Source organism: Doryrhamphus excisus, chromosome 1 (genome assembly GCF_030265055.1).
Source record: "Doryrhamphus excisus isolate RoL2022-K1 chromosome 1, RoL_Dexc_1.0, whole genome shotgun sequence".
In the NCBI taxonomy this organism is placed as follows: domain Eukaryota; kingdom Metazoa; phylum Chordata; class Actinopteri; order Syngnathiformes; family Syngnathidae; genus Doryrhamphus; species Doryrhamphus excisus.
In genome coordinates, this window is record NC_080466.1 from 23,440,547 (window position 1) to 23,455,579 (window position 15,033).

At 41.8% G+C, this 15,033-nt stretch overlaps 1 protein-coding gene across 7 annotated transcripts in view; it reads left to right on the plus strand.

Annotated features, from left to right (window-relative positions):
* The window catches only part of myo9aa (myosin IXAa), a 119,827-nt gene that overhangs the window by 47,019 nt on the left and 57,775 nt on the right, over positions 1-15,033 (plus strand). For all 7 annotated transcript variants that reach the window (XR_009130882.1, XM_058078935.1, XM_058078940.1 and 4 more), the window contains exons 3-4: positions 14,474-14,568; positions 14,650-14,712. Coding sequence is in view for 6 of the 7 variants with exons in the window: in XM_058078935.1 (XP_057934918.1) it covers positions 14,474-14,568; positions 14,650-14,712 (158 nt within the window). In the remaining variant the exon portion in view is untranslated. The remainder of the gene's footprint in view (positions 1-14,473; positions 14,569-14,649; positions 14,713-15,033) is intronic.

Below are 15,033 nucleotides of genomic sequence, written 5' to 3' on the forward strand. Positions count from 1 at the left end.
TTGTGACGCTTTGATAAGCTTTAATACGCTCTCCCCGCTTTACGCAATTCGTGACAGATCGCCTCAAATTTTTAAACAGTTTAAAAATTGCCGAATGTCCCGAATTGCTCAAACCTTTCTTACGCTGTATTACGGTCTTTACGCTTTCATTAAGCTTTGTTACGCTTTGCCGCCGCTTTGCTCGCTGATTTAATTCGCCATCGATTCGGCGTCGGTGTGAACGTAGCTTTAATGAAGCACAATGTTCAGTGTGTACACATCAGGGCCACAGATGTACTGATGGAAAGACCACACCCATGTCTGTAGTGCCTCATTCTGTTGGCAGACATTCAGTCTGAGGTTGGGGTAAAGTAAAGTAAATAATGTGGGTAAAGTGGATCAATAATTTGAAAGTGCTGCATTCATGGTGGGTCAGTCACGCTTGTCTATCTTGTCATAGTCAGTGAGCATGGACTCAGGATAGTCTATAGCAGTCATGTTGTACTTGAGCACTTGAACATGTCTTGTGTTCACTCACAGGCCTGTTGATAAACCAAGCCCGGGCTCACACTGAATCTGTTGCAGCTCTGGTCCTGATGCAGTCCAGCTTGCTGTAAAGTGACACTCTCACTGACTCCGGTAGACGCAGAGGCGAGCTCCGCTCCGACTCCGGAAACCCACAGCTGAGAGTGCTCTGGCCTCTGCGGCGTCCATTTTTTTTCATTTTTCTTTTCTTAAAAATATTACAATTTTGTTGTCTCATCCTCATAGATGAGTGTTATCTCATTCTCATAGACCCGATCTCATATATCGTTTTATCTCGTGACACCCCCAGCTCAATGTAATTCAATTTGCACAGCAGACCCAGTCGCTATTGACGTTCTGCCTATTGCAGTTGTTTGAAACCATACCATGATGAAACAAACTAAATAATGCCATGCCTCTAGATAGAGACGAGGGTGCACAGATTTTGTTGCCATGGATGGGTCATAATTTCTGGGGAAGCAGAATCTGAACGACCCCTTTATGATGAGGGGGGAGCTGAACAGTTTTACAAGTTGCATGTCAGAATCAAATTCCATTTGGACTTGTGTCGCAGTGTCGCAGTGAAGTGGGTGCAGGGGCCACTGTGATATTTGAGTCAACAATCAGCTTTTGTTGTTGTGTGTTGGTGGAGTGACCCACTCCGAGCCAAGCTTGTGGGCTGAGTGGAAAGAATGGCGGCATTTCCTGACCGTCAAACAACAACTATTCTCCTACAAGTTTCTTCAAACCCCAAACCACCAAATACCAGACTAATGAGGATGAACCAAGAAGAGTTACAAATTGAAGCATCTGCCTGCATATAGATCACCTGCACTGCACAGATACAGATCTGATATTAACAGCAACGATATGGTTAAAATATACAGTAGATGTTTTTATAAAATTACTGTATATATGTATGTATGCCAAGGTGGCAAATACTGCATATTGTAATTTAGTCCCTAAAAGTGTATCTTGAAGCAATATAAATTTATTTACTATATTCAGAGGAGAAATGTCAGTGTTGCTCCTGTTTTTTGTGTGTGTGATTTGTTTTGGAACACACACATACACAACACTCCTTCTTCATAGAATTCATGTAAATTCCCACAACCGCAATGAATGAACAGAACACTAAATGTATTTCAGTTCATCCCATCTCATTACTGTGGTAGAACACTGCACTGTTGGTTAGCCCAGAATATCCCTGTAAAGTCTGTACTGAAACAAGCCGCTTCTCTGCTTGATCTCGTCTGATCCCCTGCTCCTGCTTGTTCCACCGCTCTTTGAACCTCTTCAGGTTTGGGAAAATTAGCTTCAGCGAATCCAGCTTTGCTCTCATCCAGGCAGTTCTCACAGTTGAAGAACCAAAGCATGTTTATGTAACGCAGGTCAAACGTTCAGGTGAGGCCATTTTTCTTTGATATTCACATGACAGCAGGTGAAGGAATAATTACCACGACCAACTAAAAGAGCAAAGTATGCACTGTTTACCAGTGTGAAAAACTGACACTGTAAACGGCATCATGACAGTGATTGAAATCCATCATGACTTTTACTGAAGGCATTGTCACAACCTGCATGTGAATATTCTCATTCATCCAGGTCATTGCACTCTTGACGCATAGAATCAATCACAACTGGACTGTTCAGGGTATCTGCCATGCAGCCCTTAAAGGGGAACTATTATGCTTTCAAAAAAAAAAAAAAAAACACCACCACAGCTTCAGAAAATCCTTGGAGAAACTCGGAGGTGGCCAGTAATTGTTTATTTGCAGCTCTTTTCTTATATAAAGTTCTTTGCAACAGCCACTATCTGTCAGAAATAAAATGCACATTCTCTACCTGGAGTCTATGTATTGTCTGTTTAGTGTCACATTATTATCAGTATGCCATAAACTTTATTGCTGTGTGCAATTTCCTGGTTATAAAATCCTACTTTTCAAACACAGTACGATGACAGAGGACTGTTTATACAGCACGAGGGAATGATAACCTTCTTCATGAAGGTTCATGCATATTGCCATGAAAGTTTGATAGTTTACAAGATGGAACTGATTTTGGAATTGGCCTTTGTTACATAGGAATGTCACCACCACTCCCACCGCCTACCCCCCTTTGTTTTCAACTCCATTCCATTTGTATTGTATGGATAGGCTTATGGATAGAAGGGACTTTTATTTTTATTACACTTGGCTTTCATCTCCATTTCTGTGATGAATGTTCACTTCCCTTCTCAAATCTCAGGGTTTTTTTTTTAATTACACCAATTACATCATTATCCCAGTGGTTTTCATTGCTTGTTTTATTATTGCATTGTATTGTCTTCTCTTTGTTTTGACAAAGGGTTATGTTTTGTTTCAGGATGTCCGCGATTGGCTTTTTTGTCAATAACGGATATGCCAATAGTATCCAACTCTCAATTTCCGATTCCGATATCAAGCGATACCGATATGTACAACATCCCATATGCTTTTCTTGATTAAAATAGTTGTAAAGTAACAGTACTGTTGTTTTGTTGGCTTCTCCACCCATCTCCGAGTAGATAATTAATGAATCACATATATTTGATAAGAATGCATTTGTGTTGTTTTGGTTTTGTATTCACTTACAGGGAAGCCCATGCAATATGGCGGCGGCGTTGATGTACGTATGTTCATCAGCGCTCGACGCAAGCTTTCTTCCCATTTTCCGGTATGCTTTGCTGTACTGTTAATGTAGGTAGCTAATAAGTTCCATGTTTCTTTAAGAATGCTATGTGGAATATTAACCCACCAGTGGATTCAATGTGGCTGATGAGCTCATTGTGAGCTCTGATGTTGTTTTGCTCATTTAAACCACAGAATGTTGAAGTGGCACAGTCCTACCTGCCTTTATGGTACAATCTCCGCAAATGCAATGGTGTGCGGTTCTCATTAAAGGGAAGATCCCAATGCAGATATTACCCGATATCAGATTTTCTGGCTAATATTGGGCCGATAAATATCTATCTGTGGCCGATATTATTGGCCCTCTCTAGTTGACATTGTTTTTTATTGGTAAATTAAATTGTTGGTTTTAGTAGTTAACAGTGTGGCATAGGTGGAGATCTGTGGTCTTCTGGGGTTTTTTCGAGTTTGGTTTTCATGGTCTGCCTGACAGCTGTTATGCTATTTGAATGTATAAAGTTAGCCTCACAGCTATTAAAAAACACACCCAACTTTTGTGACGTGGATTCTTGACTGTGCAATACAAAAAAACAATGTGAAATAATCATTAATGACGAATGAAATTGACAAATTAACATTTCACATACTGTTTACCTTTCTTGAAAACTCTTGAAGTCTAGAAGTGAAAATGGCCAGGAGTGGGAAGCCGGGAGTGGAAGGGATATTTTTTAATTCAACAGTCTTTCTGTTTTTCCTTATTAATCACCTTTTTTGTATAAGAGTTGTGCGTAAATGTACACATTTACCTACTCACAAGTACAAGCGGATACATACTAAGGATCGACCGATACATCGCCCGGGCCGATATATCGGGCCAATATTTGCGTTCTTTTCTTGAATCGGTATCGTCCAATACGCGTGTGGGTTCGTCGATGTATTTTTCCACCGCATGATTTACAGACAGGCATCCGCCGGGCAGCTTTGTGTTGCCGGAGGACCCTGCAACACACGCAGTCGCGGTACCCCTCCCACACTGCAAGAGTGGTGAATCGTTTTCAACTTTGAATTATCCTCTAACAGTTAAACTTAGTTGAAATATTGCCACCTGCTTTGAAATAGGAAACATGAACGCCAAGTGTATGCAATATACGTGCTTGGAAATATCGTTTAGTTTGTGGGTGTGAAAAGCAGGAATGCTGCTGAATGCTTCATCTACCGTTGGAATTAGGGAGCTGTTGATGTAGTTGGAGGCTAAGCACGCTGAGCACGCACACACACACACACACACACACACACAGAAGGAATTGGAGCAGCCGTGTCTGCTATCAGAGGTCTTTATGGTGTACAACACCAACTTTAATGATGAGAGAAATGTTTTATATATCGTACTAAATTGTGTCAGTGTGATGTGTCTGTGTGTGTGGAGGTGGCCGGCCGGGGGGCATCTCACTGCGGAGGAGCAGTCATCACATGGATGCTAGATCAAATTTAAACTACGACAGAAATGTTTTGCACATGGTTGAATATTTATTCCTTTTAAAGTTGATAATTCCGTTTAAATGTGTGTTTAAGAAAGCTGAATCCTACTGTGTTCAGTGTTTACATTTCAATAAATATTTCTTTGAACTTGAGACCTGGAATATTTGTTATCATTGTCATTTTTTCATGTAAATTGACGGAGCAAAAGACGTTTTGGCCACAAATATCGGCCCAAGCAAAATCGGCCATCGGCCAAGGGTGATGGGAAAAAAAACGGCATCGGCCTGAAAAAAAAACATAGGTAGATCCCTAATACATACCATACTTTGTGGGAATTTTCTTACGTACGCTCTATGCATAATCTCTGCAGTGGTTTGCATCGCAAGATATCAAAAAGCAGCAAAAATGTTGATTTGGTCTCTTCCAAAGTCAAAGCTGATGTGTGCCATTAAATTAACAGTTTTGCCTGTTCTCTGTTCCCGTTCTCCCGTTCTGCTGGTTGTTAAAAAAAGTTCAATAATAAATAAATCATAAAAAATGTCTATTTGTCACACAAAAAATTGCAGATCCAGCAGCAGCACGACACATTGGTGGCAGTCCAGCCTCCCATGCAGCCCACCACCACAGCTTCAAAAAATCCTAGGGGGAAATCCTGCTAGTTTTTTGGCCATGTGGCATGTTATTTAATAGTCACATTCAATAAAAAAAAATACAAGGACAGTGAGTCAATGCCGCGGGGATGGCATAGTACAAGGCAGACTTTGTTACATGAAATATTGTAGGTGTACAGTGTACGAAAACTCTTGACAGAACTTTGTAGAATTTTTTTGATCAAAAGCTAAAGCTTTTGGGATTAAAACACGGCCATTATAAACGGTAGTCATTATTGTCTTTTCTTTCATTTTATCAAAGCAGTATCTTCGTAAATAACCGCACGTTCCTAGGTGTACTGTCTGTACATGTATGAGATAGGGGTGTGAATCTCAGCACTAAGGACGATTTGATACACATCTCGATGCACTGCCAGCGATACGATACTTTAACGATACATGGAATTTTCTGACGATATGATTCACTCGCTTCATGATACGATACGATAATCATTTAGTTCAAATCAATGCAATCAGGTATGATATGGTGCAATTTCTTGCAATATGATGCAATTCAACATGATGCAAATAAGCAAAGGGAAAAAATGGAATTCAGTATGGTCCTACAAAGGATTCAAGGATTTGGCTTTATTCCTTATGGGCACTTGGCAGTAAATCCAACTAAAGTGCTGTTTGTCTCTTTTACTATGCACCACTTCTTGATCATTGTTTTTGCCATCTTAAAACAGCAACAACTTTTCAAAAATAACATTCCGTACAATTTTACATTGGCTTTGCAATTACAATAGCAGTGGTTCAGTGGTGGAGTCAAACAATTAACAAAAACAATTAAACAATTACTGTTGTAAAAAATCGAGTATGCTGTCTGCAAAACATACTGCTAATATGAATGCTTGGTTTTTCGGTGTCCGACGAGGAACTTGACTGGACTGGGAGGTGATGCGGTGTACCCTTCTTAAGGGGGCATCGGCATGTTTGTCGTGCTGCCGTTGTACGGCTTCTTAACGCGGCATTCTTTGCAAATGATGGACGTTTTGTCGAACTTTCCGCCGTTCTTTGAGAATCCATAGTGTTTCCAAACATACAATTTAAACGTTGCGGGGGGGTTAAATATAGAAACTTCATTGCTGCTGCTTCCTTGCAAACGTCCATGCTGTTTTACGAGTAGTTGTATGTGCCTCACAGCTTCCGTCCGTATTCAATACAAAACGCAAAATAATCATGGTGGGGAAGATCATATGGGGTGAAGTTGAACATTAATAAAACGGCGCTTGCATCGGATTTTACCGATACCCACAAACGCATTGCAATGAATCTAGATTTCACCCGTCAATTGCATCCATACCCAGTGTTTCTAAAATGTGTTAGGATATGGTTTAGCGATTCACATTGTGGTGTCCCCTTACCGCATGACTAAAGTTAAATAAAGATCATTAAAAATGTCATCCTTCCTAGACTCTTACTTCTTAGATGACACATAGCCTCAGGTATTTTTCCATTGCAGGAGAAAGGTATTCTAATCTACCCACACAAACATGATCCATGTTAGACCATGCGGCCATCATGCTGACACCCTCAGGGCCAGGTTCAGGTCTTGAGATGGATGCTTCGGCCAACTAAACACAGAGAGGGGGATATGGATCTCTGAGGGTACATTAGCAGGAACTTTGAGTGGCTGGTGAGTCCAAAAGGGCCAGTGTCATGGTCCAAAATTGTGAGTCAATTAGAAGGCACTTTTTTCTCTTGTGGCCCATCTGACATCTATTAATAGGTCTATTAGAAATGTGGACAAAGCATTTTTCTGTTCCATGTAGGACCACGCAGTCACATGGCAACGGTTCACATCGTTGTAATGAGTTTGTATGACTAAGAAATCGATGACTGAGAAGGAAGGATAATCCTTTTAAACTGGGCACTTGTTTTATGTCCACAGTCTCTTCATCCGTTTGAAACACTGCAAACTCACGGAGTCATGACCCTCGACAACAGTCTGCTTTTCAGTCTCCCTGCTGTAATGTTTTGACTGAATTTGACTCAGACTAAACTGCTTGTTAAAGGTCAGGCCTTTGCTCCTCACAGGCACAAATAAGTCATCGTCATGATAAATGATGCATGTCTGTTCAACACAGCAAGATTCATGGCACACAAAGCTGGACAAAGTCCCCGTAACCACTCTGCCGTAAGACATAAGCCATACTATAGAAGACGTAAACTACATTGCATTGTTCTACGTTGTTGGTTTTTTTGAAAGCCAATGTTGAATTGGTAAAGAATGTAAGAACCTGGTGTGAATTTCTTCTGATCACCGTTCCCAAGACGGCACAGCTCTCATTTAGGGAGAATAAACAGTCATGAGCGAATGGACGAGATAGCAAAGACTTGAGCAATGTATTATTAGTTTTCGGTAATGGTAATGGTAATTGTAATGGTTTAATTTCGTTTGAACATGCATCAGGTTACATTTGAGTGCATCACACAATAAGTAAGATATGGTAGAACCAGAGAGCAATAAAGAGCGTTGAGTGATTTCTGATTGAGAACAAATTTTGCTTTGTTCAAAACTGAAATGTTTCTCGCCACCTTATGTTGTATATTTGTAATATGAGGTTTCATCTATTATGATCCCCAGAAATGTATTTTCCTTCACCCTTTCAATGTTTCTATTTGTATTTGCTGGTGCGTGTCCTTTCTGCTGTTACCAAACAGCATGATTTTAGTTTTACTTAGGTTCAAGGACAATCTATTATCATCAAACCATCAGTGGTATCATCCACAAATAATACCAACTTTAAGTCTTTCGTGACTTTGGAGATATCATTGATTTACAAGTTGAACAGTTTTGGTCCCAGTATTGACCCCTGGGGAACTCCGCACGTAATGTATGAACTTGCAGATGTGTATTCTCCTAGCTGTATGTATTGCTTATTGTCAGCTAAGTAGCTTTTGACCCAGTTCAGAACTAATCCTCTTATTCCGTACCTTTCTAATTTAGTTATTAGGATGTCATGATTGATTGTATCAAAGGCTTTTGTCAGATCCATGAATACTGCGTCTGCACACTTCCTATGATATATAGTGTTAGTGCTTTCCTCCCTAATTTTGATCCGTGGCATGGAGGTAGAAATGTTAGCTCTGTATCCATACTGACTTTCTGATTATTTGGCGTTAATAAATGTATAGATGTATCCTGCCTGTTGTTGAATAGAGGAAGAGCGGAGGAAGAAACATCCATCCATCCATTTTCTACACCACTTATCCTCACCAGGGTTTTGGGGGAGGAAGAAACAACAGGAGATGAAATAGAAAACTTGAAGGAGGCTGTATTTATTTCAACGACAGACGATGGACCTGTATGAGAGTGGGGTGATATATAGATATTTGACTTTAAACACAATATCAAAACCGACCATATCATTGATATTGATATAGACTGGATTTGCACTTCCTCCCCCATGCAGGTGGAGCAGAAGACCGGAAGATAGCAAACAGGCTAGCACTTCTGTGGTGGAAAAAGTTGGCAAGGAATACACAGTAACTCAGTAATATGGAGGTACTTTGAATCCAGAGTATTAAAAAAATAATAATTTTCACCACCTTAAAACATGGCACAAACTCCAATATGAGGAATGTGTGCTATGTAGTATGTTCTGCCGTGCTCCTGTTTCGTTCCTCATGAAAGGAAAAGCAACTTTATCATATTGCTAATATAATTTAAAAAAATGCCTTTCAAATGATTTACACGACAAGCTCTACCACACATGTACAAGGAAGTTAGACAGACGGCTGCTAAGCCTGATGCACACGATGACATGTTTGTATTCCTGGACATGCTTGTGTCTTCTAAAAACGTTGACCTAAAAATACTTTCAAGTATTTTTGAGTTGCTGTTTTTGAGTTCTTCTTAAACCAGGCACTCCTCCATACTTTGTTCTTTTGTCATGAACTGAGGATTAGAGCATAGCTAAAGGTTTGTTATAATTATGTTTGGCTTTTTCCATTCATTCATTCATTCATTCATTTTCTGCTGCTTATCCTCATGAGGGTCGCGGGGGTGCTGGAGCCTATCCCAGCTGTCTTCGGGCGAGAAGCGAGGTACACCCTGGACTGGTGGCCAGCCAATCACAGGGCACATATAGACAAACAACCATTCACATTCAAAAACAAAAACATCCTGATGTTAATTTTAATAGTAACAAGGCTCTGGATGTTGAGGGACTGTCTTGGCTGACACGTCTCTTCAACATTGCATGGAAGTCGGGAACAGTACTTTTGGATTGGCAGACCGGGGTGGTGGTCCCCCTTTTCAAGAAGGGTGACCGGAGGGTGTGTTCCAACTACAGGGGGATCACACTCCTCAGCTCCCCTGGGAAAGTCTATTCCCGGGTGCTGGAGAGAAGGGTACGACCGTTGGCCGAACCTCTGATACAAGAGGTCCTGCGGTTTTCGTCCTGGTCGTGGAACACTGGACCAGCTCTACACCCTCACGAGGGTGCTTGAGGGTGCATGGGAGTTTGCCCAACCAGTCTGCATGTGCTTTGTGGACTTGGAAAAGGCATTCGACCGTGTTCCAATGCGTCTGGTTCGCATTGCCAGTAGTAAGTCGAGCCTGTTTCCGGTAAACGTTGGTCTCCGCCAAGGCTGCCCTTTGTCACCGATTCTGTTCACAATTTTCATGGACAGAATTTCTAGGCGCAGCCAAGGTGTTGAGGGAGTCCAGTTCGGGGGCCTTAGAATCTCATCTCTGCTATTTGCAGATGATGTGGTTCTTATGGCTTCTTCGGGCTGCGACCTTCAGCGTTTACTGGGACGGTTTGCATCTGAGTGTGAAGCGTCTGGGATGAGACTCAGTACCTCCAAATCAGAGGCCATGGTTCTCAGTCGGAGAAGGGTGGAGTGCTCCCTCCGGGTTGTGAATGAGGTCCTGCCCCAGGTGGAGGAGTTTAAGTATCTCGGGGTCTTGTTCACGAGTGAGGGAAAGTGGGAGCGTGAGGTCGACAGACGGATCGGTGCAGCCTCGGCAGTAATGCGGTCGCTGTACCGGACCGTCGTGGTGAAAAGAGAGCTGAGCCGGAGGGCAAAGCTCTCCATTTACCGGTGGATCTATGTTCCCACCCTCACCTATGGTCATGAGCTTTGGGTCATGACCGAAAGAATGAGATGGCGGATACAGGCGGCTGAAATGAGTTTCCTCCGTAGGGTAGCTGGACTCACCCTAAGAGATAGGGTGAGGAGCTCAGCCATCCGGGAGGGGCTCAGAGTAGAGCCGCTTCTCCTTCACATCGAGAGGAGTCAGTTGAGGTGGCTCGGGCATCTAGTCCGGATGCCTCCCGGACGCCTCCCTGGTGAGGTGTTCCGGGCATGCCCAGCCGGGAAAAGGCCCCGGGGCAGACCTAGGACACGCTGGAGGGATTATGTCTCACAGCTGGCCTGGGAACGCCTTGGTGTCCTCCCGGTGGAGCTGGAGGAGGTGGCCGGGGACCGGGAAGTCTGGGCTTCCCTACTGAGACTGCTGCCCCCGCGACCCGGATAAGCGGATGAAAATGGATGGATGGATGGATGATAAAACAACTTGACACATATTTAGCTTTGATTTTGTCTTAAGTCACTTTGTGGATAAAATATGGGGATATAGAGTATATCATTTATCGATTTATTATTCAACCTAAATATACCAGGATATGAGTTTTTGGTCCCTATCGCCCATCCCTAGTCTATATATCTGATGCCAGTTGCCAAGTTAGTGACTTTGTCGCTATATATAGGGAGTATTTACACCCCTCTAGATATTAGTTTTTTTAAAGCCACTAGGGACAATTCTTATGACTTTTTCTGGTTTTCTTGCGGACTATGGTTCATTCGTATTTCTGATCATATCGATTTTGCTTTTCAGGTTTTTATTTTACCCAGTTTTTGTCTTTCTAGTGTTATTCCTCTTGCCTCTGGAGAAAAAACATATTCAAAACATTTGACAAGTCCAGGAAGTGTAATACATTATTCCTATTAGAAAACGTGTGGACAGTGACCACAATGTGCAACATAACTCAAAACTCAAATCAAACCTCTTGTCTGTGTAGGTGGTGCTAATTGACTTTGACTAAACTCGCAGACCGGTCACATTACACACGGAGCTTTGGTGTCATCTCAAGTTTGTCATTGGTCTGCCTTTGGCTCACTTGGTGTCCCAAAGCCAGGAAAAATGTTTTGACCTATTGCAGTGTGCGGCGTGGCCCAACAGTGTCTGTATAAACAGTTTCAGTTGAGTCTTCTTGACATTTGGAAAGGAAACAAGCTCTCATACTAGTGTAAATGTAACTAATATGTGTTTACATAGGTCCATTAACTCCCCCAGGTCAGCCAATAATTGCTCTTACTGTACTGTATATGCTCCACGTGTTACCTACAACATTATATCTTTTTACTGTACAAAACAGTGACCACAATTCATATTTTTGGATGTGGCCATTGCATTGTTGTCAGCTCCCCTAGGGAATACATTTACAGCAACACACATGTTTTATTGATGTCCAAATCCCCCCACCCCACTATTTTTTCCTCACAATTGTTTTTTTCCCGTTATTAGTTCAATTTATTGCCTTTTACCACTATAGTGCATACTTTAGTGACAGTAAAATTTTATGTAAATGTAATTGAAATATCTGTTAATTAATGAAGTGGTTATTTATTGAGTGTCCAATTTGACCCAGTATTTCAGAATGGGATATACAATAGCTTGGCAAACTTTTATAATGGGATGTTAGCCTCTGCACAAATTACGACAAAATTCCTCAACAAACTTGGCAGAGGCCAACATTCACCGGAAATGCTGGACTTACTGCTGGCAATGCGAACCAGATCACTGCTCCGGTAGTACAAGAATTGAATACTACATAATAGAGTGCCACAAATCCCATAATCCAGCAGTGTTCTGCGACTGGGACAAAAACCACATTGCACCTCTTGTAGCCGAGGTTCAACTAACGGCCTACCCTTCTCTCCAGCACCCTGGAATAGACTTTTCCAGGGAGGCTTAGGAGTGTGATCCCCCTATAGTTGGGGGGCATTCCCAGCACACCCTCACTACGTGTTTGGGTCTCCCAACTCATCACCTCGGATGCAGGTCTGATGATGTGACTACAAAGTTGATTTTATTAGCACAGAAGCTATAGTGGTCTCTTTCTGCAGCCAAAACAAGCCAATGCACATGATTGGGTTCACCAACTTAAAAGTTGGTGCTATTTTGTTTTGTTTTGCATGCAGCAAAGTCAGAAGCCACTCATAGCCCAGTAGAAATGCAAACAAATACTACATCTTTGTAGTTCAAGACAAATCAATGCAACAATTTGTCCTGAGAGTGTGGCAGTAGGGATTCAGATATTGTTTCTTGACAAGATAGGGCAACAAATGGAGTCTGGCACTGGTAAAAGGGTGGGGCCATGGAGAGGTGTTTTCCAATTCCACCGACATACTGAGAGCAGCCCCAAGTGATTCACAAAGGAATTTGTTTACTCGTGGCAAAGCTACAAATAACTGCAGGATTTATATTGGAAGAAAAACTACTTCCCCTGTAGGCAGCCATACAACATAAACTTCATGACAAAGGGAAATACTGGACTTCAACCACTACACATGTTCCACATGTCCACACAGACCCCATTAATCACTTGTTGAGTCTTTTTTCAACCTTGGTGCAAGGCTAAGCTCACACTGCCAATTTGTTTTTCTCTGATTCAAGCAGAGCCAAAAACCATGTTATTAATCTGTCTCTGAATGACGCCATTCCAAAGTCTGAAAGAGGAAAAGCCTGCTTTGTGCCATCCGGACTGACAGCATTGCAAGACAATGTTTGGCATGTTTCCCAACCCCATGTCTGTTTGACCCACAAATAAGTTCTTCACACACTCAATTTACTTTAAATGTGTCCTTTGAGCTCTGACACTAAATTCAATGTACCAAACTCGTCTAGATACGAGTTATTTTCCGACAACAATGATGGCTTAGTGTAAGGTTTTGCTGATTTCTTATTTTCTTGCATGTTTGTCACACTTAAATATTTCAGGTGATCAAACAAATGTATAAATAGTCAAAGCCATCACAACTGAACACAAAATGCAGTTTTTAAATTAAACATTTGTTATCGAGGGAGGAAAAAGTCCATACATACATACATACTACATACCCTCCTGTTAAAACACAACAGTGATTTATCACACCGGAGTTCAAGTGGAAAAGCTCATGAAGCCATTTCTAGGCTTCGGGACGCCAGCGAACCTATCCACAAATGGCGAAAACATGGAACAGTTCTTACAGTGGCAAGTAAGAATTGCAGGCCTTACTTGCCACAGTTAAGGTCAGTGTTCATGACTCCACCATGAGAAAACCACTGGGCAAAACATCCTGCATGGCAGAGCTCCAAGATGAACACGACTGCTGAACATAAAGAACATTATTTTTGCCCGAAAACAGCTTGATGATCCCCAAGACCTTTGGGAAAATACACTGTGGTCTGATGAGACAGAAGTTGACATTTTTTACCAACAGTAAAATATGGTGGTGGTAGTGTGATGGTCTGGGGCTGTTTTACTGCTTGAGGACCTGGAAGACTTGGAACCATGAATTCTTCTGTCTACCAAAACATCCGGCCATCTGTTCATGACCTCAAGCTGGAACCAACTTGGGTTTTGCAGCAGGACAATGATCCAAAACACACCAGCAAGTCCATCTCTGAATGGCGGAAGAAAAACAAAAAAAAAATACTTTGGAATGACCACGTTTTGACCTGAATCCTATTGATATTCCGGGGGGCATGCAAGTTACTGCAAATGCTTGATAGCAGTTGTTGCTGCTGAGGTTTTTTGTTTTTGTTCACGTCTGCAAGGAGAACAAGACAACAAAATATCAGAAGAATGTCGACTGGGGTGAGTCATGTCCGTTAAAATATTCAGATATGATGTTGGCTGGTCGTCAAAGCTCACTTGTGGTCATGTGACGGCAACTGAGCGATGTCGTCATCGGCAACTCGGCTGTCGACATGGAAAGGACAAGCCGGTGTTTTCAGATTTTCCCACTCTATAAGCCGTTTTAAAAAAATACTGTTTCAGGAAACTCAGAACGCCATTTGTGTGTGGGTGAAAGGCTGAAACATTAAACGACATTAAATGACTTCTGTTTTGACCTGAAAATGTTTCAGTGTGGATTTCACGCTTATCATGTCTCCCTCTCTTCCCTCTTCAGGCGTTTGGCAATGCAAAGACAGCCCACAATAACAACTCGAGTCGCTTTGGCAAATTCATCCAGGTGAACTACCAGGAGAGTGGGACTGTGAGAGGGTAAGGAAACAGAAATGTGTATACATTTGACTGATGTTTACGTTCATACATTCAAGCCTTTTTTGAAAATCATTGTTCCAGAGCATATGTGGAGAAGTACCTCTTGGAGAAGTCCAGGCTGGTTTACCAGGAGCACAATGAGCGGTAAGTGTGTCTTTGAGTGGCAGATCATAATCTCAAAGTACATTGATGTGTCACATTGCATTACATTTTAAAAATCATTAAAATTTTGATGAATCACCTTTTGCGAATACAACTGAAATCCACCCATTTTTATTGTATTTTCTGAACAGAAAGATGCATGATAGAACCTAATTATCGCATACTATATATTTGACATACTGTATATGTACTATGCATTAACGGCTCCAAATGAACTGGACATTTGTATTTTTGAAGCGGAGACATGCTCACTCGAGCTTCTTTACACACACTTTGTACTCAACTCCATGTTGAGATGGTAGA